The sequence below is a fragment of the Narcine bancroftii genome, chromosome 6 (genome assembly GCF_036971445.1).
Source record: "Narcine bancroftii isolate sNarBan1 chromosome 6, sNarBan1.hap1, whole genome shotgun sequence".
Classification (NCBI taxonomy): domain Eukaryota; kingdom Metazoa; phylum Chordata; class Chondrichthyes; order Torpediniformes; family Narcinidae; genus Narcine; species Narcine bancroftii.
The window spans coordinates 188,460,081-188,485,139 of NC_091474.1; the positions used below are offsets into that span (position 1 = coordinate 188,460,081).

The following is a 25,059-nucleotide window of genomic DNA, read 5'->3' on the forward strand; positions in this document are numbered from 1 at the left end:
GCACAATAACTCATTTAGGGGAGGCATAGGCCGCAGATGCTCCCCCATCCACCATGATGCTGGCCGTGCAAATATTTTCATTTTATTTGGTTCTCTTTTTGAAATTCTTGTTGAGTCTGGTTCCATCACCCTTTCAGTTTGAGTATTGCCTGTTCTGCTGCATTTAAAGCAAACCTTTGGAATACAGTATATTATACTTGCACTTGTCAGTACAGTGAGCGAAAGGGAGTTGAATCAACTGATTTCAATAGAACTCTCACATGTGTTTAAATCCCTCAGAACCCGATGATGCTTGCAACTCCTGGGACCTTTATGGCATCAAGCACTAACTAGGCTGTGGGGTTTCCCCCACACCCTGAGCTCTCAGAGTCAGATCTGCCACGGACTTGCCCGCAACTCTGTGAGCTGCCACAGTATGGAAAATATTATAAACATTGTCAACTGGATTCAAATATTGTTCCGTAGTAATTTCACATGAAATGTCTGTGTAATGAATACATCAAAGATAAATTCTAAAATTTCAAGAAGAGGCATGTAACATTTTTGCTTGTGTGACTCTTAGCTGAAAGCAGATCATCAGTTTGTTGAGTTTGATATTGTGTTTATATGAATGGTATTTATAAACCGTGATAAACTCTCTTAGTAGTGGAGAATTGTGCTGGTCATTAGATGTACATGCATTTAAAAATATTGGCCTCTATTAATTTTCCTCTGTTTCCTCCATTTTCCTGTGAGAGAAATGTATTCTTTTCTAAAATTTAAGGATATTAAGATGTTTGAGTTTTTTTGTTAAGACTACATTTTCTCCCACACTTCCTCCAAACAAACACATGAAGTTGCAGTCACTTTGTTGTGAAACACAAAGGACTGCAGATGCTATGATTGTAGTAAAAGCACAAATACTGGAGGAACTTGGCAGGTTTCACAGGGTCCATAGGAGGTAAAGGTATATTACTGATGTTGTGGGCCTAAGCCTTTCTTCAAGCTACCTTGATGAAGGGGTTCAGGCCCAAAATGTCAATAATATACCTTTACCTCCTATGGGCATTGCAAGACCTGTCGAGTGCCTCCAGTATTTCTTGCATTTTTCTGGGTTGAAAGAACAAAGTCCACATTAGGAGATTGTACATTCTCCTCATGTCTGCTTGGATTTTCTCTGGGTGTCCTGGTTTCCTCCAACCGTTCCAAAATGTACTGGGGGTGTAGGTTAATGGGGTGTAATCGGACAAACCCATGGGCCAAAATGGCCTGTTACTGTGTTGTATGTCCAAATTTTTTTTTTTTTTTTAATTATTAACAGGAACTAGGTTGAAACCACCCTTGGTTAGAATTCCTAAATTTGAAGATATCACATCTGGGAGTTAGAAGTGAATGTCAGTACTGAAAAAAGAATGCATTAGAGGATGATGTTGATAAATATAAAATGGGAAAATGTTTGCTAAAGAAGTTTCAATATGCTTTAGAAAGGATGTCATTTATTACATGAATATATACGAGATAGACAACAGACTCATCAAGGCAAATAGCGCCTTTGGAAGACTACACAAAAGAGTCTGGAAAAACAACCAACTGAAAAACCTCACAAAGATTAGCGTATACAGAACCGTTGACATACCCACACTCCTGTTCGGCTCCAAATCATGGGTCCTGTACCGGCATCACCTACGGCTCCTAGAACGCTTCCACCAGCGTTGTCTCCGCTCCATCCTCAACATTCATTGGAGCGACTTCATCTCCAACATCGAAGTACTCGAGAGGGCAGAGGCCGACAGCATCGAATCCACGCAGCTGAAGATCAAACTGCACTGGGTAGGTCACGTCTCCAGAATGGAGGACCATCGCCTTCCCAAGATTGTGTTATATGGCGAGCTCTCCACTGGCCACCGAGACAGAGGTGCACCAAAGAAGAGGTACAAGGACTGCCTAAAGAAAGCTCTTGGTGCCTGCCACATCAAACCGTGCATCTTGGCACCTCACAGTTCGGCAGGCAGCAACCTCCTTTGAAGAAGGCCACAGAGCCCACCTCACTGTCAAAAGACAAAGGAGGAAAAACCCAACACCAACCAACCAATTTTACCTTGCAACCGCTGCAACCATGTCTGCCTGTCCCGCATCGGGCTCGTCAGCCACAAACGAGCCTGCAGCTGATGTGGACTTTACCCCTCCATAAATCTTCGTCCGCGAAGCCAAGCCAAAGATGTACAGTGGCAAAGAGGAACAAAGAGAAATTTAATTTTTAATGATACAGCAGGGAAGAAGCCCATTCCAGCCATTGAAACCTGTGCTGCCCAATTAATCTACCAATACCATATGTTTTTGAGGGTGGGAGGAAACCAAAGCATCCATAGAAAATCCATGCAGGTCACAGGGGAAATCGTAGAAACTCCTTACAGTGCCAGATTCTAACTGGTCACTTGTGCTGTAATTGCATTGCACTAACTGCTGTGTTAACTGTGCCACCCTTGAACTTAAGGTATCAATGCACAAAGAAAATGAACAAAGCACTCAGATTTATTTCTAGAGTGGCAAAATCAAAAACTGGGCAAGTGTGTCAAGCGACATTGAAACCTGGATGGAACACAATTGAGGATGTTATTTCTTCAAGGAGGCTTTGTGCACAACATTTCTGTTGTCCACCTGGTCATTATTCCTCAGATAGAGTTCAAGTGAACATCTGTTTCAGGAGTTGGTGGTTCTGGCTTTAATACCTCTGTATCTCTTTCCTGACAGGAGTAGCTGGAAGATGCTGCATGCAAGGTAGTCAGGGTCTTTAACAATTTTGTGAGCCTTCTTCAGTCAATGACAATGATCCCGGTAGATCACTTTGATGGTGTGGGGGGGGGGGAGGGGAGGAGAGGGAGACCCCAGTGATGCTCTCTGCCACTTCTTTCGTCATGTGGATGGACCTCCGATCTCATGCTCTACAGCAACTGTACCACACTGTGATGCTGCCAGCCAGGACACTCTTAATAGAGCTCCTATAGAAAGTTTATATAATGGTGGTCAGTAGCCTTGCCGTCTCAGTCTTCTTGGGAAGTGTGATCACTGATGCGCCTTCCTGACAAGTGAGGAAATTGCCACCAAGATAGGTCACTACTTATGTGGACTCTCAAGGAACTTGGTCCCCTCTTCTCTCTACACTACAGAGTTTTTGATGTACAGTGGAAGGCTGTTGTCCTTAATCCTCCTGAAGCCCACAATCATCTCCTTTTGTTCATATTGAGATTCGGTTTGTTACTCTTACACCATATCACAAGATTTTCCACCTCTACTCTGTAGTGCAACTCATCATTGTTGCTGATGAGGCCAACTACTGTCATGCCATCTGCAATTTGATGACACTTATGGAGCTGGAGCTGTCATTGCAGTGCACCAGTACTCAACGTGACTGTGCTTGATGTTCTGCTACTGACCCAGGCAGACTGTGGTCTGTCTGTTATCAATTTTCAGTTATGAGTTGTGGCAAGACCAATCCAAAAGCATTTGTGGTATGGAGTTGAGGACTCTAAAAGACAAAGTTGCAGTTTAGGAGGTCATTGTGGTATTTCCTACCAGCAGGTATAATCTGCTTTTTTTTGCTTCTGACAAGTTCACTCCTGTTGGGGCTTGAGTGTTTGGGCTGTAGTTGGCTTGTACAGAATTGTTGAAACCATCCCTGACATGGCTGTCAGTGAGTTGCTGGACCTCATGCACGCCCTCTAACCACCACCTGTTCTATAAGAACACAATGCCTTCCTGTGCCTGTGGCGCTGTTTATTTATCCTTGAGTAATGTTGTAACCTTGAGTCCTTGAGTAACGTCGGTCTGCCCTCATTGCACATGAACTCCTCAGACTCGACATCGACATAGCCGCTCTCAGTGAAGTCCGCCTGGCAGATGTAGGCAGCCTCCAAGAACGCAGCGCGGGCGACACACTCTACTGGTCTGGCAAGCCTTCGGATGAACGACACCTATCTGGTGTAGGCTTCATGGTCAAGAGCTTCATTGCCTCCAAACTCGAAAACCTTCCGACAGGCCTCTCGGACCGAATCATGTCCATGCGACTCCCACTTCAAAACAAGCGTCACATCACCCTCATCAGTGTCTATGCTCCAACCCTCCAGGCGGAACCAGCAGAAAAGAACAAGTTCTACACCGACCTGCGCAACCTCATCCAACGTACCCCTACAGCCGACAAGGTTGTCATCCTGGGCGACTTCAACGCTCGTGTCAGCAAAGTCTCAGAAACCTGGCCAGGAATCCTGGGCAAGCATGGCGTCGGTAAGTGCAACGACAATGGGCGCCTCCTGTTGGAGCTCTGCGCAGAACAGCGACTTGTCATTACAAACACCCTTTTTCAGCAGAGGGACAGCCTTAAGACCACCTGGATGCATCCTCGATCCAAACACTGGCACCTCCTGGACTACATCCTGGTGCGAGAAAGTGACAAACAAGATGTGCTCCACACCAGGGTCATGCCTAGTGTAAGGTAAAACATCATGAGATGGGAATGTGTGAGGAGTTACCCTGTACAGGGCTGTAACAAGAAGGGGAGGTGTCCTTGTACTCCTGTTAGGTAAAACATCATGAGATGGGAATGTACAGGGCTGTAACAAGATGTGAATGCATCCTTGTACTTACAAGATAAGAGAGACATTGATGGATTGAGAGGCAGGAAGCTAGCAGGGAAAGGATAGCAACAGTTTTAGTCATTGGACAAGTAATGATATGATGATGTTCTAAGCATGTATCCAAGGGTATAAAAAAATCACCATTTTGCTGATAACGGCAGAATGCATTCTCCGACTAACATGGTTAGTCGCAAGTGTTACAATCCGGTAATAAAGAACAAAGAACCCTGATTTCGACTCAGCCTGGTGTTTGTCTCACTCATTCATGAACAAAGCAGACCTAACACTAGCGCGGAATGCCACACTGACCACCGGCTGGTTCGCTGCAAGCTCAAACTTCACTTCAAGCCAAAGCCCAGGAACAATAAAGCCCCCAGAAAGAGGTTCAATGTTGGAAACCTGCAGTCAGACGAAGCGAGAGGAAACTTCCAGGCAAACCTCAAAGCAAAGCTCGACGTTGCAACCCGCCTCACGGACCCGTCCCCTGAAACCCTCTGGGATCAGTTGAAGACTACCATACTGCAATCCACTGAAGAGGTACTGGGCTTCTCCTCCAGGAAAAACAAGGACTGGTTTGACAAAAACAGCCAGGAAATCCAGGAGCTGCTGGCAAAGAAGTGAGCTGCCCACCAGGCTCACCTTACAAAGCCGTCCTGTCCAGAGAAGAAACAAGCCTTCCGTCGCGCATGCAGCCATCTTCAGCGCAAACTCCGGGAGATCCAAAATGAGTGGTGGACTAGCCTCGCCAAACGAACCCAGCTCAGCGCGGACATTGGCGACTTCAGGGGTTTCTACAAGGCTCTAAAGGCTGTGTACGGCCCCTCACCCCAAGTCCAAAGCCCGCTGCGCAGCTCAGACGGCAAAGTCCTCCTCAGCGACAAGATCTCCATCCTCAACCGATGGTCAGAACACTTCCAATCTCTTTTCAGTGCCAACCGCTCAGTCCAAGATTCCGCCCTGCTCCAGCTCCCTCAACAGCCCCTAAGGCTAGAGCTGGATGAGGTTCCCACCCTGGATGAGACATATAAGGCAATCGAACAACTGAAAAGTGGCAAAGCAGCAGGTATGGATGGAATCCCCCCAGAAGTCTGGAAGGCTGGCGGCAAAACTCTGCATGCCAAACTGCATGAGTTTTTCAAGCTTTGTTGGGACCAAGGTAAACTGCCTCAGGATCTTCGTGATGCCACCATCATCACCCTGTACAAAAACAAAGGCAAGAAATCAGACTGCTCAAACTACAGGGGAATCACGTTGCTCTCCATTGCAGGCAAAATCTTCGCTAGGATTCTACTAAATAGAATAATACCTAGTGTCGCCGAGAATATTCTCCCAGAATCACAGTGCGGCTTTCGCGCAAACAGAGGAACCACTGACATGGTCTTTGCCCTCAGACAGCTCCAAGAAAAGTGCAGAGAACAAAACAAAGGACTCTACATCACCTTTGTTGACCTCACCAAAGCCTTCGACACCGTGAGCAGGAAAGGACTTTGGCAAATACTAGAGCGCATCGGATGTCCCCCAAAGTTCCTCAACATGATTATCCAACTGCACGAAAACCAACAAGGTCGGGTCAGATACAGCAATGAGCTCTCTGAACCCTTCTCCATTAACAATGGCGTGAAGCAAGGCTGTGTTCTCGCACCAACCCTCTTTTCAACCTTCTTCAGCATGATGCTGAACCAAGCCATGAAAGACCCCAACAATGAAGACGCTGTTTACATCCAGTACCGCACGGATGGCAGTCTCTTCAATCTGAGGCGCCTGCAAGCTCACACCAAGACACAAGAGAAACTTGTCCGTGAACTACTCTTTGCAGACGATGCCGCTTTAGTTGCCCATTCAGAGCCAGCTCTTCACCGCTTGACGTCCTGCTTTGCGGAAACTGCCAAAATGTTTGGCCTGGAAGTCAGCCTGAAGAAAACTGAGGTCCTCCATCAGCCAGCTCCCCATCATGACTACCAGCCCCCCCACATCTCCATCGGGCACACAAAACTCAAAACGGTCAACCAGTTTACCTATCTCGGCTGCACCATTTCATCAGATGCAAGGATTGACAATGAGATAGACAACAGACTCGCCAAGGCAAATAGCGCCTTTGGAAGACTACACAAAAGAGTCTGGAAAAACAACCAACTGAAAAACCTCACAAAGATCAGCGTATACAGAGCCGTTGTCATACCCACACTCCTGTTCGGCTCCGAATCATGGGTCCTCTACCGGCACCACCTACGGCTCCTAGAACGCTTCCACCAGCGTTGTCTCCGCTCCATCCTCAACATCCATTGGAGCGCTTACACCCCTAACGTCGAAGTACTCGAGATGGCAGAGGTCGACAGCATCGAGTCCACGCTGCTGAAGATCCAGCTGCGCTGGATGGGTCACGTCTCCAGAATGGAGGACCATCGCCTTCCCAAGATCGTGTTATATGGCGAGCTCTCCACTGGCCACCGTGACAGAGGTGCACCAAAGAAAAGGTACAAGGACTGCCTAAAGAAATCTCTTGGTGCCTGCCACATTGACCACCGCCAGTGGGCTGATAACGCCTCAAACCGTGCATCTTGGCGCCTCACAGTTTGGCGGGCAGCAACCTCCTTTGAAGAAGACCGCAGAGCCCACCTCACTGACAAAAGGCAAAGGAGGAAAAACCCAACACCCAACCCCAACCAACCAATTTTCCCTTGCAACCTCTGCAACCGTGTCTGCCTGTCCCGCATCGGACTTGTCAGCCACAAACGAGCCTGCAGCTGACGTGGACTTTTTACCCCCTCCATAAATCTTCGTCCGCGAAGCCAAGCCAAAGAAGAATGTTGTAGCATCTAATCCAGGAATGACTTATGGTTAATTAATTCTGCAATCTTGTGATTTTCAGCATGGTTGAAAAATTAAGACACTTTAAGCACAACCCATACAATGTAAATTTTTAGAATTCCCTTGGGCTGGATGTTGACAGATTGCCTGTTAATCCCTGAGAAAAGCTACTACTGTCCTTCCTTGAGCTTCTTGAATAAAAAGGATATGCAATATTTATTTTGTTTCCCTTTTGCTTCCATTTATATTTATTGTTTTTCTCTCTTCCTGGTGTCTTGCCTGTTAATTATACCTAAATTGTTGGTGTGAGTTGTGTACTTGTGTGGCCACAGCAAATAAGGCTTTCATTGCATCTGTATTTTGTATTTATGTAAATAACAATAAACACCCATTTGTAAAATTAGTTGTAGAAATGCAAACATTGCTGTCAGAGATTTCCACCTCTACTGGATATGCTCCTGTTATTCCTCACTGACAGACTGTACACTGAAAACATTGGCATAAAATGTATGCATCTTTTGCCAGTGATTTGGTCGAAAAATGTTGGAGTGATATTGTTTATAGATCAACTCCACCTTAACTTCTGTGCCTGCATACTGTGCCATGGAAATCAGATGAGCTGCGAGTCAGAGGTCTGTGTGTCTAATTTGTTCATCTGCCACTGCACTCAGCACTGAGTTCATGGACCGAGAAGAAATAGCTTCTGAGTAGCCAGGTGCACTTTAAATGGCTTACTGGCTTTAAAACGTTATGTGCAGATAAGCGGTTTATGTCTTTTAATTTTTTTTCCCCCAATCTAATGTATTTACATAATTTCTAACAGGCCTTTTTAAAAAAAATTGTTTTAATATTTTTAAGTGATTTTATTTATAAAACATTATTTATATTCATTTAAACTGTTTTAAACATTAGATACATTTTTTTTTAAAGTAGTTCCATGGTCTTTGGCCACAAAGTTGATGCAGGGGTGGGACCTCAGGATCTTCCACCTTGAATCCAGTTCTGCATGCGAAAATAGAATGTAGAACAGTACACAACAGAAGCAGGAGTTTCAACCTATGTGTTTGCACTGAGCAGGATGCCAAAATTAAACTAAAACTGATGATTGAATACAATCTCTTTCCCTCTATCCCCTGCATACCTATTCTGGATAGGTCTATCTGGAAACTTATTAAATGCTACTAACGTATTTGCTTCCACCACTAATCTATTATTTAGCATAAGAACAATGTTCCGTCACTGCACAGATTCCAACTGCAAATTCAATTTACAGAATTTACATAACTCCCACTTGTAGGTGAACCATATCACCACATCCAAGAGAACAGTTTAGGTACCCATTTCACAGATTAATCCATCGGAATGGTATGAACTTACTCATTAGATCTACACTAAAGAGGACTCAAAGTTAGGTCCATTAATTTTGGAGTCAATTTTTTTTCTCTGTGATGCCATGGTGATAGTCACAGAGAAGGTAAACTTTACATGTGCATATTCATGTGAAGCAAGAAAGTCTGCAGATGCTGTGACTGTAGTTAATACACAAAAAGGCTGGAGAAACTCAGGTTCTGTAGTATCCATAGGAGAAAGACGTATAACTATCATCAGGCCTAAGCCCTTCGTTAATATACAAGCAAAAAGCAGACAGCCATCTGAATAAAAAGGCAGGAGGGAAGGGAAGAAGGGGGATGAGCACAGGCCAACAGCCAAGAGGCCATATCCAGAGTAGTGGGCTGGATTTCAAATAACAAGTAGGCAGACTACAGAAAATAAATTGAAAATCCAGAGGCATGGAGACAAAATAACAACCTCTCTCATAATGTCAATGATAATTGTTGACTTCAGGAGAGGGGAGTTCACACCTCCAAATACATCAACAGTATTGAGGCTGAAAAGATAACTTCAAGCTCTTTGGAATTGGTTTGTCCAGCGACCTGACCTTGCACAAGTTCATTGACAAGTCATTCAAGAAAGTGCACCACCTACTTTCTTGGACCAAAGAAGTTGAACATGTCACCTCCCCTTGTCCCTCAATATTTTCAACAGGTTCATTATTAAAAACATGTTGGATGCATTACAGTGTGGTATGGGATCTGCTTTGCTCCAGATTGAAAAAGCTACATAAGGAAGTGAATGCAGCTCAGAACTTATCCTGCATCTCCCAACATTCTAAAAGTCCCATCTCACCTCAGATACATTCTCTTCTTCCTCTCCACATTGGGAAGAAGGCTTAAGAGTATACAAGTGCGCACCAGCAGGCGCAAAGTCAATTCTATCCCTGCATTTATCAGGCTCATGAATGAAACCCACGTTATCATACTGTCCTTGCTTGGTGCAAATTGTTCATTCTTTTCACTGTAAATTGTGCTCTTTACATGGCTGTATGAAATGTTAGAGATAACTTGTTTGTTTGTTCATAGAAGAATCCTTCTTGCTGTTACTGAGTATTTTGTGACAAAAACTTATAAACAGTTAATTTTTAGTTAGTTAGCACACACACTGAAGAATGCAACTGATCTGGCCCAATCACTGGCACTGTAAAGGCATTGCGCTAACCACTATGCCAACCTTGCCATCCTGTGGAAAGTATATTGATAGGTTGTATCGCAGCCTGGTTTGGTAATTTGACACTCCAGGAATGCAGAAGGCTCCAAAATGTAACAAACATAGCCAGGATCAACATAGGCTCTGACCTCCAATCCAAGAAGCCAGTGAACAAAATAAAAGACTCATCAACCTGGTCACATTATCTTCTCACTGCTTTCACTGGGTAGAAGGTACAGAAGCCAGAAGACCAGCTCTTTCAGGTTCAATAACAGTTTCCCGCACCCTCCCCACCGCCCCCCCCCCCCGGCACTGCTATCAGGCTTTTGAAAATCCCTTGGTTGTGCTCCAACACCAAGATTGTTTGTGCTATTACTAAGTCACTTTTATTTGCAATGTATAACTGAATATTTATTATCTATTTTTGTTTTTGAGTATTTATTGTCTTTTTAATTCAATTAAATTCTTAGTATGTCGTTCAATGCACAGAAGTGCTGGGTAAATGCACCACACTTTCGGCAAACTTTCCTGTTTATCTTTATATGTAGTTTTTTTTTGAAACTTGCTTTTTAGTTTTTTCTTTGCAAGTAAGAATTTCAATGCATATGTGCATTTTTACAACATATCTAACAATAAACATTATCAGTTGAAGAACTATTGCTTGGTCTCTACAGCTGTTACTGGCCCATTGTTGAATGCAGAGTGCAGTAAAGGATTAAAAATGAGTAAAATTGTTACTGAGAAACCACAAAAGCATCTGTGAACATTTGTAAGCAAGATGATTGGCAAATGGTATTTCTCTGCAACTGATACCAAAATTCAGGCTTTTGCATTACATTGTAACAAAAAAAACTTCATTTGTCTGCGGAATAAAGATTACAAACTATTTCATCCAGAGTGTCGCCTATTCGATCATAGAAATTGAAGATGGTTATGGAGCTGACCTTTTCTGTTGTGGATATTCTGGATTTAAGTACAACTGCAAATTCCCACATTACATTGTATATCTTTGATCTTGAATGATAAATTACTCATGTTCACAAAACATTGTTGGATTTCAATTAGAATCATATCTCCTGAATTTCTGTCAACTTTAGCAAGACAAAAGTAATGCTTCTCTTTACAAAATTATAAGAAATCTATTCTTAAATAATCATAATACCAATTTCTTTATCTATCATATGCAGGGAATTAAGAAGATTTCTCCAGAGCTATATCAAAATTTTAAAAATCATTATTTTGGTGACGAGGTTGTGACTTGCTTACATCTTTGCTCCATGCTAAAGAAACAATCAAATGGCTACTATCACTGTGAGACCTCACTTATCATGGGTAAGCATGTTTCTTTACATTCAGTTAACTTGGAGGTCTGAATTAATTTATCAGGGATCACCTCTGCCATTGAGCAAGTGATCAAATATAATTTTCAGATGAATGAGGTTTAAAAGTTGAAGGATCATCAGACCAAGGATCACAAATATAATTCTGACCCAATTTTTGCACCATTATTTTTTGAATATTTTATTTATTTCCAGACTTGAACACGAACAGTTTTCTACATTGTCAGTGATTACAAAGAAGCACTGACTACAGCTTATCCATATCTATTCTATACAGATTCCTATGTTGAGTCCAAGTTTATCCCCTCCCCTCTCTCCCCACCCCCACAATCCTCCATCCTTCCTTCCTGCACCCTGCCCCCAACACAACGCTTAACTAATCAAAAAAACGCAGGGCATTAAAAGCACTTGCAACAAAGGAGTAAATCATCAGGAAGTTGTAGGTTTGTCACAGCACGGCAGCCTGAGTTCGGGCTAATTTCTTTTCCTGACTTTACCTGGCTCCCCTCCCCTCCAAGGATGAGGAGGAAGCAGGAAAGGCAGGGCAATAAGGCACAGTAGTCCTCTTTATAACCGGGCTTCTGTGAAGTTTAAGTATGGTTGCCAAATCTTTTGGAAATTCACATACCTTTCCCTCAAGTTATAGGCAATTTTCTCCAAAGGAATACAGGCTTGCATTTCCTTGCTCCATTGTTCAATTCTCAGACAAGCGTCAGACTTCCAGGTTACAGCTATGCACTTCCTGGCCACCTCCAATGTGATCATTACAATTTGAATTTGAAATTTGGACAGCTTCATTTTAAGTCTTGTATCCATTATGTTACCCAACAGGAACAGCCCTGGGTCCTGTGAGAAGTCTTTTCCAATAATTTTCACTAGGATTTCGCCTAGTTCCACCCAAAATGGCCTCACCTTGGTACATGTCCAGGTCATGTGCACAAAGGTTCCTGTCTCAATGCCACATCCAACATTGATCTGATAATTCTGGTTTAGATCTATTCATCTTTTGCAGCGTCAGGTACAGCTGGTGCAAAAAAATTGTATTGCACTAGCCTGTTCTGCGCATCGATGACTGTAGTCATGTTGGTCCAATGCAGGTCAAGCCACCACTGCTCATCAATTGTTATTCCTCAAGTCCAACTCCCATTTGTCTTCATTTTTGAAAACTTCATTTAGGACCTTCCGCTTGGAGCAGAAAATACATTGCTGAAATAGATTTGTGTTCCCCCTTTGAATCATGGACTCTGTCACTGCACTTTGGTAGGACCCAATTTTTCCCTGTACAAAAGATCTCACCTGAAGGTAGCAGTGGAATGTTTTATTTGATAAATTGTACTTTTCTGCCCAAGTTGTTCGAATTACATTAGTTGCCCTGCTCGTAACAGTCCTCTATGCATCTGATTCCATTTCGACACCAGGTATCCAGGATCTTGTTACCCATGGTATTAATTGATTTGGAGTCAGGGGTGTTTTTGGGGACAGCCCCACTTTTATTCCTAAATATTCATTATGGATTCTTAATTTTATACTTTTTTTGGCCAAGTTTATAATGCAAGCTATATATTTAAACTTGCCACATTTATTGCATACCTTTCCTTTTCCATTCCTCTAATCTGCAGAACTTCTAAGATTTTCCGGTTGGCAATAGTAGTCTCTCTATTGTGAAATTCTGCTGCTAATTTGATATTGCATATCTAATAACTTGGATTTCCATCCTAGAGCAAAAGAAGTTTAATATGCAAGTAGAAATTAAAAATCAATAGAACTAAAGAAGCTCGAATTCTGAATTAAAGTGAGAATTGCTGGAAATATTTAGCAGGTGAGGTAGTATAGGTGGAAAGAGAAACAAAGTTGACCTTTCAGGTAAAATATCCTTCATCAGAACCTTTCAGAATGAATCATGGTTCATTCTGTGTCTCTTTCCTTAGATGTTGCCTCCCATTAAGCATATCCAGCATCTTCAATCATGCAATCAACTACTTCATGGGCGAGTCCAATCAAGCAGGATTGGGCTGAAAGGAATTTTAAAGACATGCCCAAATTAATGACACAACATTTGTCTGTGACACAAATACTGGAAAAAGCAGAGTAGATTTGAATGTTTTAAGAGTGAAAACTGTAATTGCTCTCTTACCTCTGAATAAGAATGTTATTCGTGCACTAAAGTCCAAATAATTTAACAAAAAAATGCATGGGATTCTCCAGGATATTTTCAGATCCAAATATATTAAGTCTTCTGAGAAAATGTTTTCAGGTCAGTTCTTAAAATTAATTAACAGGTGCTTTTAAAGTTCACTTATGGAAGCTGTGAATTAGCTTACTGTTAATTCATCACACAAGTGGTGGAACAAAAACTTTTTAAAAAAATCATAATGGTTGACAAAATGTATTGGAAAAAATATTAGGCATACATTGTACAATAATGTATAGTCATTCTTAAGAAGCTGAGCTGAAAACATGGCATTTGACTCACAAATTAGGCTTATTCAATTTCAACCATCTTATGAATCAAGCAGGAAGTTGCACTATTGTTGGCAATGAATTCACTTGGCAGCACACAGCTTAGTACCACTGCTGTTGTTTCTTTGTGCTACACAGTGGTCCTCTTGTAGAAAGATGGTGAGCAAAATTTGGCAGGCTGCTTTAACCATGATGTACCAGAGGGGAAATAAACAGACAGGATTCATTGCTGTGACAAAAACACTTTTGTTAGTCCAATTTGTGGACTAATCCATGCCTCACACAAATAAAGCCACACAGTTTAGATTTAGAATGATCTTAAGACAGGAGATTCAGAGGGAAGCATGAAGAAGCTTATGGAGGTTATGGAGTATCTGTGGTTTAAATTACAGTTGCTACTGGTAGGCCAAGGAAGAGGAAGATGGACATGAAATCCATGAGCCAGTTCTGGGTGATGTATTGAGTTAAAAACTTGGATCGGAATTATAATGAAAGGGAGCATTAAAGTTTATTGGACGTTTAAATATGAGCATTTCAAATTTAAGACATTGGAAATAACAAACATTTCAAGAGTTATTAACTTGGTAGGAATGAATAGTTTTACTGGAGAATGAATGATATTACAAGACCAAGTGTTTATTTCGAGCCAGAATGATGCTGAAACATGAGATGAAGCAACAAGAAAGTTGAAAGGATTGTCACCAAGATGGAAGCAATTGCCCTTTATGGTACAGTTATACGTTTCAAAGTTCAGCCCTAGGCTGGGCTTAAGTTGACCAAGATATTGGTCACAGAAGGGAGACAAAAATTTGAAATTGATAGATTCTTAAACCAATTATGCAACTGCTTTATCAAGCACTTGTACTCTGTCCTCAAGTACCAGCTGGAACTCCCAGTTGCCAGTCATTTCAAGACCCTTTCCCAATCCCATGTCTCCCTTGGCCTCCCATTGCCAGAGTGAGGCCAAATATAAATTTAATAAACAGCAAATCATATTCAACCAACTTAGCCTAAAACACAATGGCATGAATAGTGAATTTTCCACTTTCAGGACATCCCCATCCTGATCCAGTTCCAGTGCTTCCATCTCTACCTGTTGCCCAATCTAATGCTGGATTTTCTCTCAATTTCAATCCTCCCCAACCTACAGTGGTCTCCACACCACCTTTTCCAGAGATATCATTATTATGTCTTGGCCCCTCACTTGACATTCCACCCTCCTTTTCATAGTTGTCACCTCCCCTTCCCGTCTTGGTCTCATAAAAAGTGTCCCAATCTGAAACTGACTCAATTTCTTTTCATGGATGCTGTGGAATCTGCTGAGTCCCTCCAGCTTCTCCTTGTTTCCACGCAGAATGGACAAATGGGTCAATTTGTGCATTTTGATGCAATCTCTGCATCATGCCGATAAAGCTTCCTGTGTGAAATATCTTTTAGATTGATGTGTAAAAATAACTATATGAACAAAAGATCACAACTCATCAATCGAAGTATGAATACTAGGAGTCCCTGCTTGTGAGTGAAGAGAAATGTAGATGCAGTTGCATCTACATTTATGTTGCTTTGTGACAGGAGTTTGCAGCCAGAAAGTTCATATATTCTACCAGGATCGTTACTTTGTTTTTGTGAAGTCTAAAAGTTTACTTGAGTGCCTCATATTTGGTAAATAAAATTTGGATTGAAACCTGCGGTGCACCTTTTGGTTAGTTTTGGAAAGGTATGATTATAACGGAGTGGTCTTTTAAATGAACAGGGCCATGATTTCCTGAGCGTTAACTTGGAGAAACTTTGTTACAGTAGGAATTAACATAAAAGTGAAGCTGAAGCTTCAGTGGCTAAGAACAGTTATGTGAAATTATGTTTCTTTTGCAAACTCACAATGGACCAACTACAGGTATGCGTCGTTTTAATGTCCGCTCAGGCAACATTCAACCGCATTTATGTCCGTCACCTGTGGTCCCGCAAGGTTACAATAGAGTTCGAAAATCCCAATCGGTGAATGGGACGTAGCGGACATACGCAACAACTTCCTACATGCAACACATGTATCTCGTGCCTTTTGTATGTAGGTACTGTACTTTCTATCATGGCTCCCAAACACAGCAAATCCAGTACAGGATTTTGAAATTCTGAAAACTGAAAACCTCCAAAAACCAAACATTGTTTCCATGGATGTCATCTGCACACCAAAGCTTATTTTTGTCACCAAACATGACCCAATGCAACAGTGTGCAACTCAAGCTTGAATATACTATGTCGGTAATTAGTGGAATCCTAGGAAATCCTTACTTTCACACACATACACCGCGTCCAAATTGGGAGCTCAGATGGACAGAAGGTTGGGGCGAGGATTGATAGTTAGGAATTCAGATGGGTGTGTCAAGGGTTCAGATAGGCGGACAGCCAGGATAGGATGTCAGTGGTCGAGATGGGCGGGTGTCCAGGGCGTCAGGAGCTTGGATGGATGGGATGCCGGGGCATCAGAAGGTCCAGTGGGTGGGGACCGCTGGGGTGAGGGTCCTCTGAAGGGGCGCCAGGAGCTTTAGTATGTGGGCGGCCGGGGCGTCAGGAGCTACAGTTGGAAAACTGCTGGGACGAGGGTCAGTTGTCAGGATATTGGGAGCTCAGATGACCGCCGCAACCCCTGCCCCATTGTCCATTGCCATCGCTGCAACCACCAACCCGTCCAGAGAACCTTCCAGTTGACAAGATTTTGACAAAATTTATCATAATTATCTCACATAAGTAACTTTTTTCCTAATGGGAAAAATTTTATTTCATTAAACCATTCTTCTATTTTAATATTATTTTCCAATTTCCACATTTTAGCTACACTTTCTCGATATTGCCATTACAAAATTCCAACTTAAGATATTCATCATATATATTCTTGAATCTAATTTAACTTTCACTTTTAATTTTTTTCTCTATGTTACAAGGCCAGAGGATCCAAAAACCCAGCCACAATAGATATTCACAAAGACAAATGGTTATTTTTTAAAAAGTTGCTTTTAATTATCTTTAAACAATGAAAACAGAATCACACTAACTTATCACTATTAACTAACCTAACTTAACCCCCTTCTAATTCTAAGCACACGTGTGTGTAATGTGTATGCAAGTTCAGAAAAGTTATTTGATTCACAGCCCAATCTCACTTCTCATTCCTCCAAGTTTACAGGTTACAGGCAAATCTTATACTGTGCACAGAATTTAACATTTATAAACGTTACCAGGCTTTGGTGCTTGAAAGCTAAATGGTTATCACTCAGGAAGGTTCTTGTCAGTTTTCAGAGAGAGACTTGTTCCTGGACACAAACTGATCCCTTTTAATCAGCCACATCAGTGTTTTGCCGAAGAAACTTGCCCCATCAGGGTTTTCTAGATGATAACCAGAATTATCATTACATAGTCAGCCATCTCCTCTTGTATGAACCACAAGAGCTTTGACTAGTCTTCACAATGAGGTCTTTCCACAAGCTTGCCAGCTTGTCCTGTTCCCGTCCCGGCTGTTGCTGCTGACTGTAAAACTGCAGAACTGATCACACACACAAAAAAAAATTTTCTCCCTCCCTGCTTGCAAAACTACATGACCCTCTTAGAATAGCAAGCTGCACTCCAGACAGCTCTACTCCTCCAATTTCTTTCATCTGTTGCTTTTCAAAATAACAATCCATTAGGGATGTCTTTTGGGCACTCCGCAATGTCTTTACAAAGGCCCCCAGGTGCCATCCTGTCTGGCTTGAGCAGAGCTCCAGTATTTTAAATGAGATCTGTTCTGGTGTTTGTATGTGACCTACACTAAAAAAAACCTGCCCCAATTTATCTCTCAAAAACATATCTATATATAATATAAACAACATAATCTGTCACATCTAAAATAACAGTTCTCTCCAAAAATTGTTTTACCTTTTCATGTGACCATACTGAATGCAAAAAATTACCAACATTTTTTAAACATCTAAAACATCAAGGAGAGAAATTCAAATTAAATTAATTCAAACTATATAATGTATAATTTTACATGGCTTAATTATTTGCAAAGTGGTAAGTCACCAGGGGAGGATGGCTTTCCTTCTGAATTTTATAAGAAATTTAAAGATTTATTAATACCTCCTTTTATAGAGGTGTTGAAACAGGCAACAGAAAGCCATTCTCTATCGGAATCTTTTTCAAATGCAATTATAACTGATACCCAAGAAAGATAGAGATTTGTTAAAAATTGAATCCTATAGACCAATATCTTTATTAAATGCTGATTATAAAATTGTAGCAAAGATTTTGGCAAATAGAATGGCTAGTTATTGAACAAATTTAATTCATATGGATCAAACTGGTTTTATTAAAAAATGCCATTCTGCTGACAATGTTGCTAGATTAGTTTATTACATACATCTCTAAAGAAAGGGTGATTTAGCAATGGCGGTAACTTTAGATGCTGAGAAGGCCTTTGATAGATTAGAATTAATTTATCTATTTAAAAGGTGTTAGAAAAATTTGATTTTGGATTTACATTTATTAATTGGGTTAAAACTTTATAAAAAAATCCCTCTGCTAAAGTTGTAACTAATGGACAAATTTCTTCTGATTTTCCACTGACTAGATCAAGTAGACAAGAATGTTCTTTATCTCCAGCTTTTTTTTTAAGCAATTGAACCTTTAGCAGAGTTAAAGAAGATTCTAGTATTAAGGGTATAAAAGTCAGTCAAGAGGAACACAAGATTAATTTATTTGCTGATCATATTTTGATTTATATGACATATCCTACAAATTCTTTGCATCAATTATGTACAAGAGTGGAAGAATATGGTGAAATATCGCATTATAAAATTAATTGGGACAAAAGTGAAATTATGCCCTTGTTTAAAGGGGATTGTACTCAGTGTAGATAATTTGCTCAATTTAAGTGGTCAGATGATAGAATTAAATATTATGGGGTTAAAACTGATAATGATTTAAATAATTTATACAAATTGAATTACTTACCTTTACTTAATAAAATTAAGGAAGATTTAAATAGATGGAATAACTTGCCTATAACTTTAGTAGGTGGACTAAATTGTATAAAAATGAATATTTTTCCAAGGGTTCAATATCTTTTTCAGTCAATTCCTTGCTGTATTCCTCAAAACATTTTCAAGGGTTTATATTCGAGTATTAGGAAGCTTTTATGGAAAGGAAAGATGGCAAGAATGTTTAGAAAAATTGACTTGGAAATTTGAATTAGGAGGTTTGCAACCTCCCCATTTTTAATTATTATAAGGCAGCTCAAATTAAATTAATGGGATGTTTCATTTAGATAACTTCTCAGAATTGAGTAAAATAGGAGAAGATTCTATGCAGAATTTTATTTATAAATGTAATTCAAAATTGTAAATAGGAACTAGAGATATGCCTATTTTGAAACATTTGATTGAATTATGGAATAAAATTATTACAAAATAGGTGGAAAGGGTTTGATTTCTGAAAAATGGCTTTATATCAAAGTAGACTTCTTCCTTTTTCTATGGATAACCAATTTTTGAGGATTTGGAGTTGAATGGGGATTAAGAAAATAGAAAATTGTTTTAAAGTTGGTAAATTTATCACTTTTCAACGAATGAATGAAAAAAATTAATGTCCCAAATTATACCTTTTTTTATTGTTATCAAATTAAGGCTTTCTTGGTTGATAAGTTAGGTCAATAATTTGATGCTATCTAGGCAGAATGAATTAGAGTTATTGATATGCAAAGGTGATACAAAGAGGTTTATTTTGGAGATGTATAAATTACTTCAAAAAGCAGTTCCTAAATTAGGAATTCATAAATCAAGATTAAGATTGGAGGTTGATTTAAATAGATGAAAATGATTGGATGCAATTATGTAAGGAAAATATGATGAAAATTATTAATGTTAGGTATAGACTGTTTCAATGTAATTTTATACATCAATTATACTCAACTCAAGTATTTTAAAAATTGAATCCAGCATTATCAGATTTATGTTTTAGATATGATCAGGAAGTTGGTTAATTTTTGATTTCTACTTGGAAGTGTTTTTGGTTAGCAGTTAAAAAAAATTTGGAGAAAATATTAGGGTTAAAATTCCCAGAGGATCCAATGCTATTCTTTTTGGGTAATATTAAAGTGGTTAGTCCTAAATTAAGATCAACTTTGTATCAAATTGAATTTTAAAGATTGGCTTCAGCTGTTTCTAGGAAGTGCATAGTCATTACTTGGAAATCAAATTGGACTTGGGGATGGAGAGACAGCATGCTAAATTGCATTCTTCTATTGCACTTGAGAAAATAACTTGTAATTTACATAATAAATCTTTTTTTCTTGAAAATATGGAGCTCATATTTACAGGATGTTGGTTGAAAATTTGAAAGCCTGTCCTGTTGGTAACTCTCAGTTCCATTATTTGTACTGAGATTTATATTTCTTTTTGGGATTCTCCTAATTTTTTCTTTGATACTTCAGGGGAGGGGTGAGTGCACAAAACGGGCATACACACATATTTGTACTTATTTTTTAGTTTTATTATATATACACATGAATGTTTTTTTAAATTCTTAAATAAAATGTTTAAAAAGTTCAAAGCAATATAGCTTTGCCAAGTATATACTGTAATATAGTGTTCGCACAACGTCCACATCACATAACATCCAATTTCACAGAATGTATCGTGGACGTTAAGCCGGACATACCTGTACATCCCAACCTATCCTGTCTTGCTGATAACTCTAGGCCTATCAATATCCTTGTATAACTTTTCTATACCATATAACCATTTACGGAGCGAAAACAGGCCATGTTGGCCTTTCGAGTCCGCACCGGTTCACTAGAACAGCTCCACTAGCTCAAACCTCCCGCTCTCTGCCAATAACCCTCCAACCCCCTCACCTCCATGTACACATCCAACCTTTTCTTAATGACAGAAGGGACCCTGCCGCAACTATCTCATTCGGAAGCTCATTCCATTCTGCCACCACTCGTTGAGTGAAAAAGCCACCTCTAATATTTCTTCAGAAAAATCCAGCTAAACATAGTTATCTGCAGAACAGTCTGAAGACACCCTTTCCACATTAATGACATCTTTCTTCTAGTTGGACAATCAGAACAATAATGCAGTTGTAACAATTTAATTGAAAGGTGAATACACCAAGTGGATTTTTCCTGATCATGTGTTAATCGGTTAAAGCAATGATCATGATACAAGCGCAGAGGTTTGAAATCGGAAACATAATATGATTTGATAATAATCTGACATGGATATTTTAGTCCAGAATTTGTCATCAGTTCTGAGAAACTGATCATTCACCTCTGAAACCTAAATCCTATATTGTTTGGGAAGAAATGCCATATGAACCATAAACCATTGAAACCCAAGTTTGATTCCTGATCTTTTCAAAATCTCAGCTGTAATAAAGAGCCGAATTTATGCTAATATACTTTTAGTTTCAAATTAGAGAGGCCAAGCATCAGCTGAATTTTCCAATTCTTTTCACTAACCATAGATTTCTGCTCTGGCATTTGTGTGTAGATATCAGGTAACAATAGGGCAACATAATATGTTGCCCGGTCATGTGGTGCTCTGTTAACTCACTGACTAGGGCAAGCAGGAGAATTGCTTCATGTTTAAAGGCTCCCAGTATCCATGGAGCCATTCCAGTAACTTAGGAGGTTGAAAATTATAGATTGAAAATAAGAGTTGTGATATGCAAGGATCTGTTAAAAGAATTGGTGCAAGCAATATAGTATTTGCATTCATTATGGTTTGAAGTCAAATGGGGATCAGATGTTCTGCTCAGGTAAATTGCATGCTGCTGCAGTCCCACACATTTTTAACTTCTTCACATTCAATGAAGTTTGGAATAGAATAGAATTTGCAATCTAATTTAGTTTTCCAATTGGGTTTAAAGATCTAATTTCTAGATTCCATTGCAATAGGATTCTTATATGCTGATATATATTGCCTGCACTTCAAGATGATCTTCTGGGCCCAACTGCACATAATCCAGGGAAAAAATTGACGTTTAATTTCTTCTCTCATTTAACTTTGGTCAGACTCTCACCAAACATGAGATTATGCAATTTGGTCCTAAGACTTCACTCATGAAGTTCAGAATATTCTGGGTGAACTTAACCCTACCATGTAGATCATGTTGAACAAAGGCAGGGAGGTGTGCCTGGGAATAGGAGATCTATGCAGCAATATATTCTAGTATACAACTCGTCTGGATGTTACTGACCATATTGCTTATTTCACCTTTAACCTCTTCATTTCAGCTGTGATTCTCAAAAGTGAAAATCGAATTAAGTGTTGCTACTTTGTAAGGTCATACTTAAAATGGTTGCAGACTCCACCTACTGGTACAAAGTTATAAGACATCAACTGAGGATAATTCAATCTCCCAGTCCTGTAGGATAAACCTGCATATTTTGTGCCTTTACAGCCTGGTTCTGAATCATAATGGGTATGAATTTGTACTGTCAATATTTTTTCACACTTAAACATAATACAGTAAAACCCCTGGTATCCAGAATTCAAGCAACCAGCAAAAATTGAGGAAAATAAATTTTAAAATTAAAATAAAATAATAGGTAAAAATGTGCAAATTTAATATTGTGAAAGTAAATATTCTCTGAAGTAACAATTTTTTTAGTGAAGACAAAAGAGCAAATATTCAGCCAGTATATTTCCTTTGCTCATTGCAGCTGTTTGAAGTGCTGTCCATTGAGGTGACTCTCAAAGTGTCTCCTTTTTCCTACTTATTAAGAGTCACCCCAGTCAGAGGCTTTATCTGTAAACATTTGGGGGGGTTAATTATAATGTTATTGTTTGTCTTTCAAGGAGGTGGAGGAACCTGCAGATGCAGTGATGGTTTTCAAAGAACGGTGAAAATAAAATGAAATGCTTTAAGGTTTATATATTCATGCAAGTAAATGTTCAGTACAAAGGCAGTATAGTATTGTTTTCCTTGAAATTGTTTATTCTTAATACAGGTGCAAAAGTTAGGCATTGCAAGAGCAACTTATCTGCCATCTACCAATCCCCACAAGTAACAGATACCAGGGGTTTACTGTACAACTAATGTTCCAACCATTTTATAAAGTAGTGTAACAAAAATAAATATGCTCGAAAATCTCAACCATTCAAGCAAATTCTGTGGAAAGAGAAACTAGTCAACATTTTAGATCAATTACTATTCTACCGAACAGAATTTCACTTGTTTCCAATATATTTAGTGTACCTGCCACACTCAGTGCATCCGCTCTTAAAAGACATTCTATTTTGTCATAGCAGTGTTGGGAGTATTGTGTGGTGCTGGGCTATTCTTGGTAATGGAGGATGGAAGCCATGGAGGACAGGAAGCATTTTTTTCTTGTTTCTGACCATGACCTGTACATCATGCGCGAGTTGGAGAAGTACCTTTGTACCAAGGGCTCAGAAAGTCTAAGACTGAAGTGAAATTGGCAGGAACTGCAGAGCAATCTTTCCTGAGCTGAGTAGCTGAGGTGAGAACTCAAAAAGTTTAAAATGCCTTCTGCTATTTCACTTGGATTACTCAAATTGCAATTGAGAGGCTAAAATTATTTCTGCCAGAATCCCTCCAATTTCTACATGAGCCTGCAGCTTGTCTGCCTTTCCTACAGTATTTCTTGCATTGAAATAGATGCACCTGAGAAAATTTCCACTACCTACAACCCTTTGATTTCTATTATATGCAACATTCACATCATCCTTTCCCTCCTCCACTCCCCTATCTACACTAGTACTGTGGTTCCCATTCCCCCTGCGAATCTAGTTTAAACCTCCCCAGAGCAGCACAACCAAAACCACTTCCAAGGATATTAGTCCCCCTCAGTTCAGATGCAATCCATCCCATCAGAACAGGTCTCACCTTCCCTGGAAAAGAGCCCAATGATCTAGAAACCTGAAGCCCTCCCTCCTGCACCATGTCTTTAGCCACATGTTAAGCTGCATTATCCTCCTATTTCTAACCTCATTAACACATGGCACAATTAGTAATTATGAGATCACAACCCTGAAAGTCCTGACCTACAACTTAATGCCTAGCTCTCTGAACTCTCCTTGCAGGACCTCATCTCCTTTCCTACCCACATTATGGTTCCCGACATCTGGTTGCTCTCCCTCTCAAGAATGCATGAACACAATCTGAAGTACCTTGGACCCTGACACTAGGGAGGCCACATGCAATCCAGGATTCTCAATCTCTTCAACAGAATTTTTATCTGTTCCTTTAAGTACAGAACCCCCACCCCCCTCTTCTCCTGTCCCTTTTTAGCTACAAGACCAGACTCTGCCAAGGACCTAATCACTGTGCCCTGTTCCTGTTACATTCCCCCTAACAGTATCCAAAATGGTATACTTGTTATTGAGGGGAACAACTATAGGGGTGCCCTGTATTGCCTGCCTGTTTCCTTTCCCTCTCTTGACTATCACCCATCTACCCTCCTCTTACCTCTCAAGTGTGATAACACCCCCACAACCTCCCAAATAATCCAGAGTTCACCCAACTCCATTCCTTATCTCAGTTTGTCAGGAGCTGCTGCTGGATGCATTGCTCACAAATAAAGTCAACAGGGATACTGCTGACTTCCCTGATGACCCACATTCTGCAAGAGGAGCAGTCCCTTACCTTCACTTCCATTTCCACTGCTTATGACTAGAGGGAAAAAGAGTTAAATATAAAACTGTCCTTACCTGTATCTTTCTGCTCCTTAAATAGGGTGGCCCTTACTTACTTCAACTCCTGCATCAGCCCATATTCACTGAAGCCCCTTGAGTCAAAGCCTTACTGCCCCAACTCAGACCACTCTATCAAAAACATTCTGTTCTGCTGCAGTCCCTCACCTTTTCTGATGCTTGGATCACCTGACCTCAATTGCCCAATCAGCCTCTTCCTGCTGAGTCTGAGCTTTTCAAATCTGGCTCCAATTGTCTGGGTCATCTGACCTCAATTGCCCAATCAGCTTCTTCCTGCTGAGTTTGAGCTTTTCAAATCTGGCTCCAATTGCCTGGGTCACCTGATTGTGATAGATCTGAATTATAGCTCAGCAATTCAGATGCTTTGACATTGACATAACTGTACTAATGCACAAAATGGCTAATTTACAAAACAGGTGCATCCTCTGGAGGAAAAAAAAACTAGAACCCCATCATCACCTCACAACCTACCCAACTCTGCTCTTCAGATACCTTCACCCCTGTCTGTGGAAGAGCCCACTGTTCACCCACTTCAGTTGAGTTTATTCCACAAAACCAGAGTGGAAGCAAATCATTCTCAAA

General features: G+C 40.3%; 2 protein-coding genes across 2 annotated transcripts in view; one reads left to right on the forward strand and one right to left on the reverse strand.

The window, feature by feature from the left end:
- The window catches only part of LOC138736875 (protein 4.1-like), a 297,080-nt gene extending 272,469 nt beyond the window's left edge, over positions 1-24,611 (reverse strand). Inside the window, exon 1 of the mRNA XM_069887003.1 lies at positions 24,475-24,611. The gene's annotated coding sequence lies outside the window, so the exon portion shown is untranslated. The remainder of the gene's footprint in view (positions 1-24,474) is intronic.
- LOC138736876 (A-kinase anchor protein 7) overlaps positions 1-25,059 on the forward strand; it is a 145,510-nt gene that overhangs the window by 79,071 nt on the left and 41,380 nt on the right. The window contains exon 8 of the mRNA XM_069887020.1: positions 11,150-11,294. Coding sequence (XP_069743121.1) covers positions 11,150-11,294 — 145 coding nt within the window. The remainder of the gene's footprint in view (positions 1-11,149; positions 11,295-25,059) is intronic.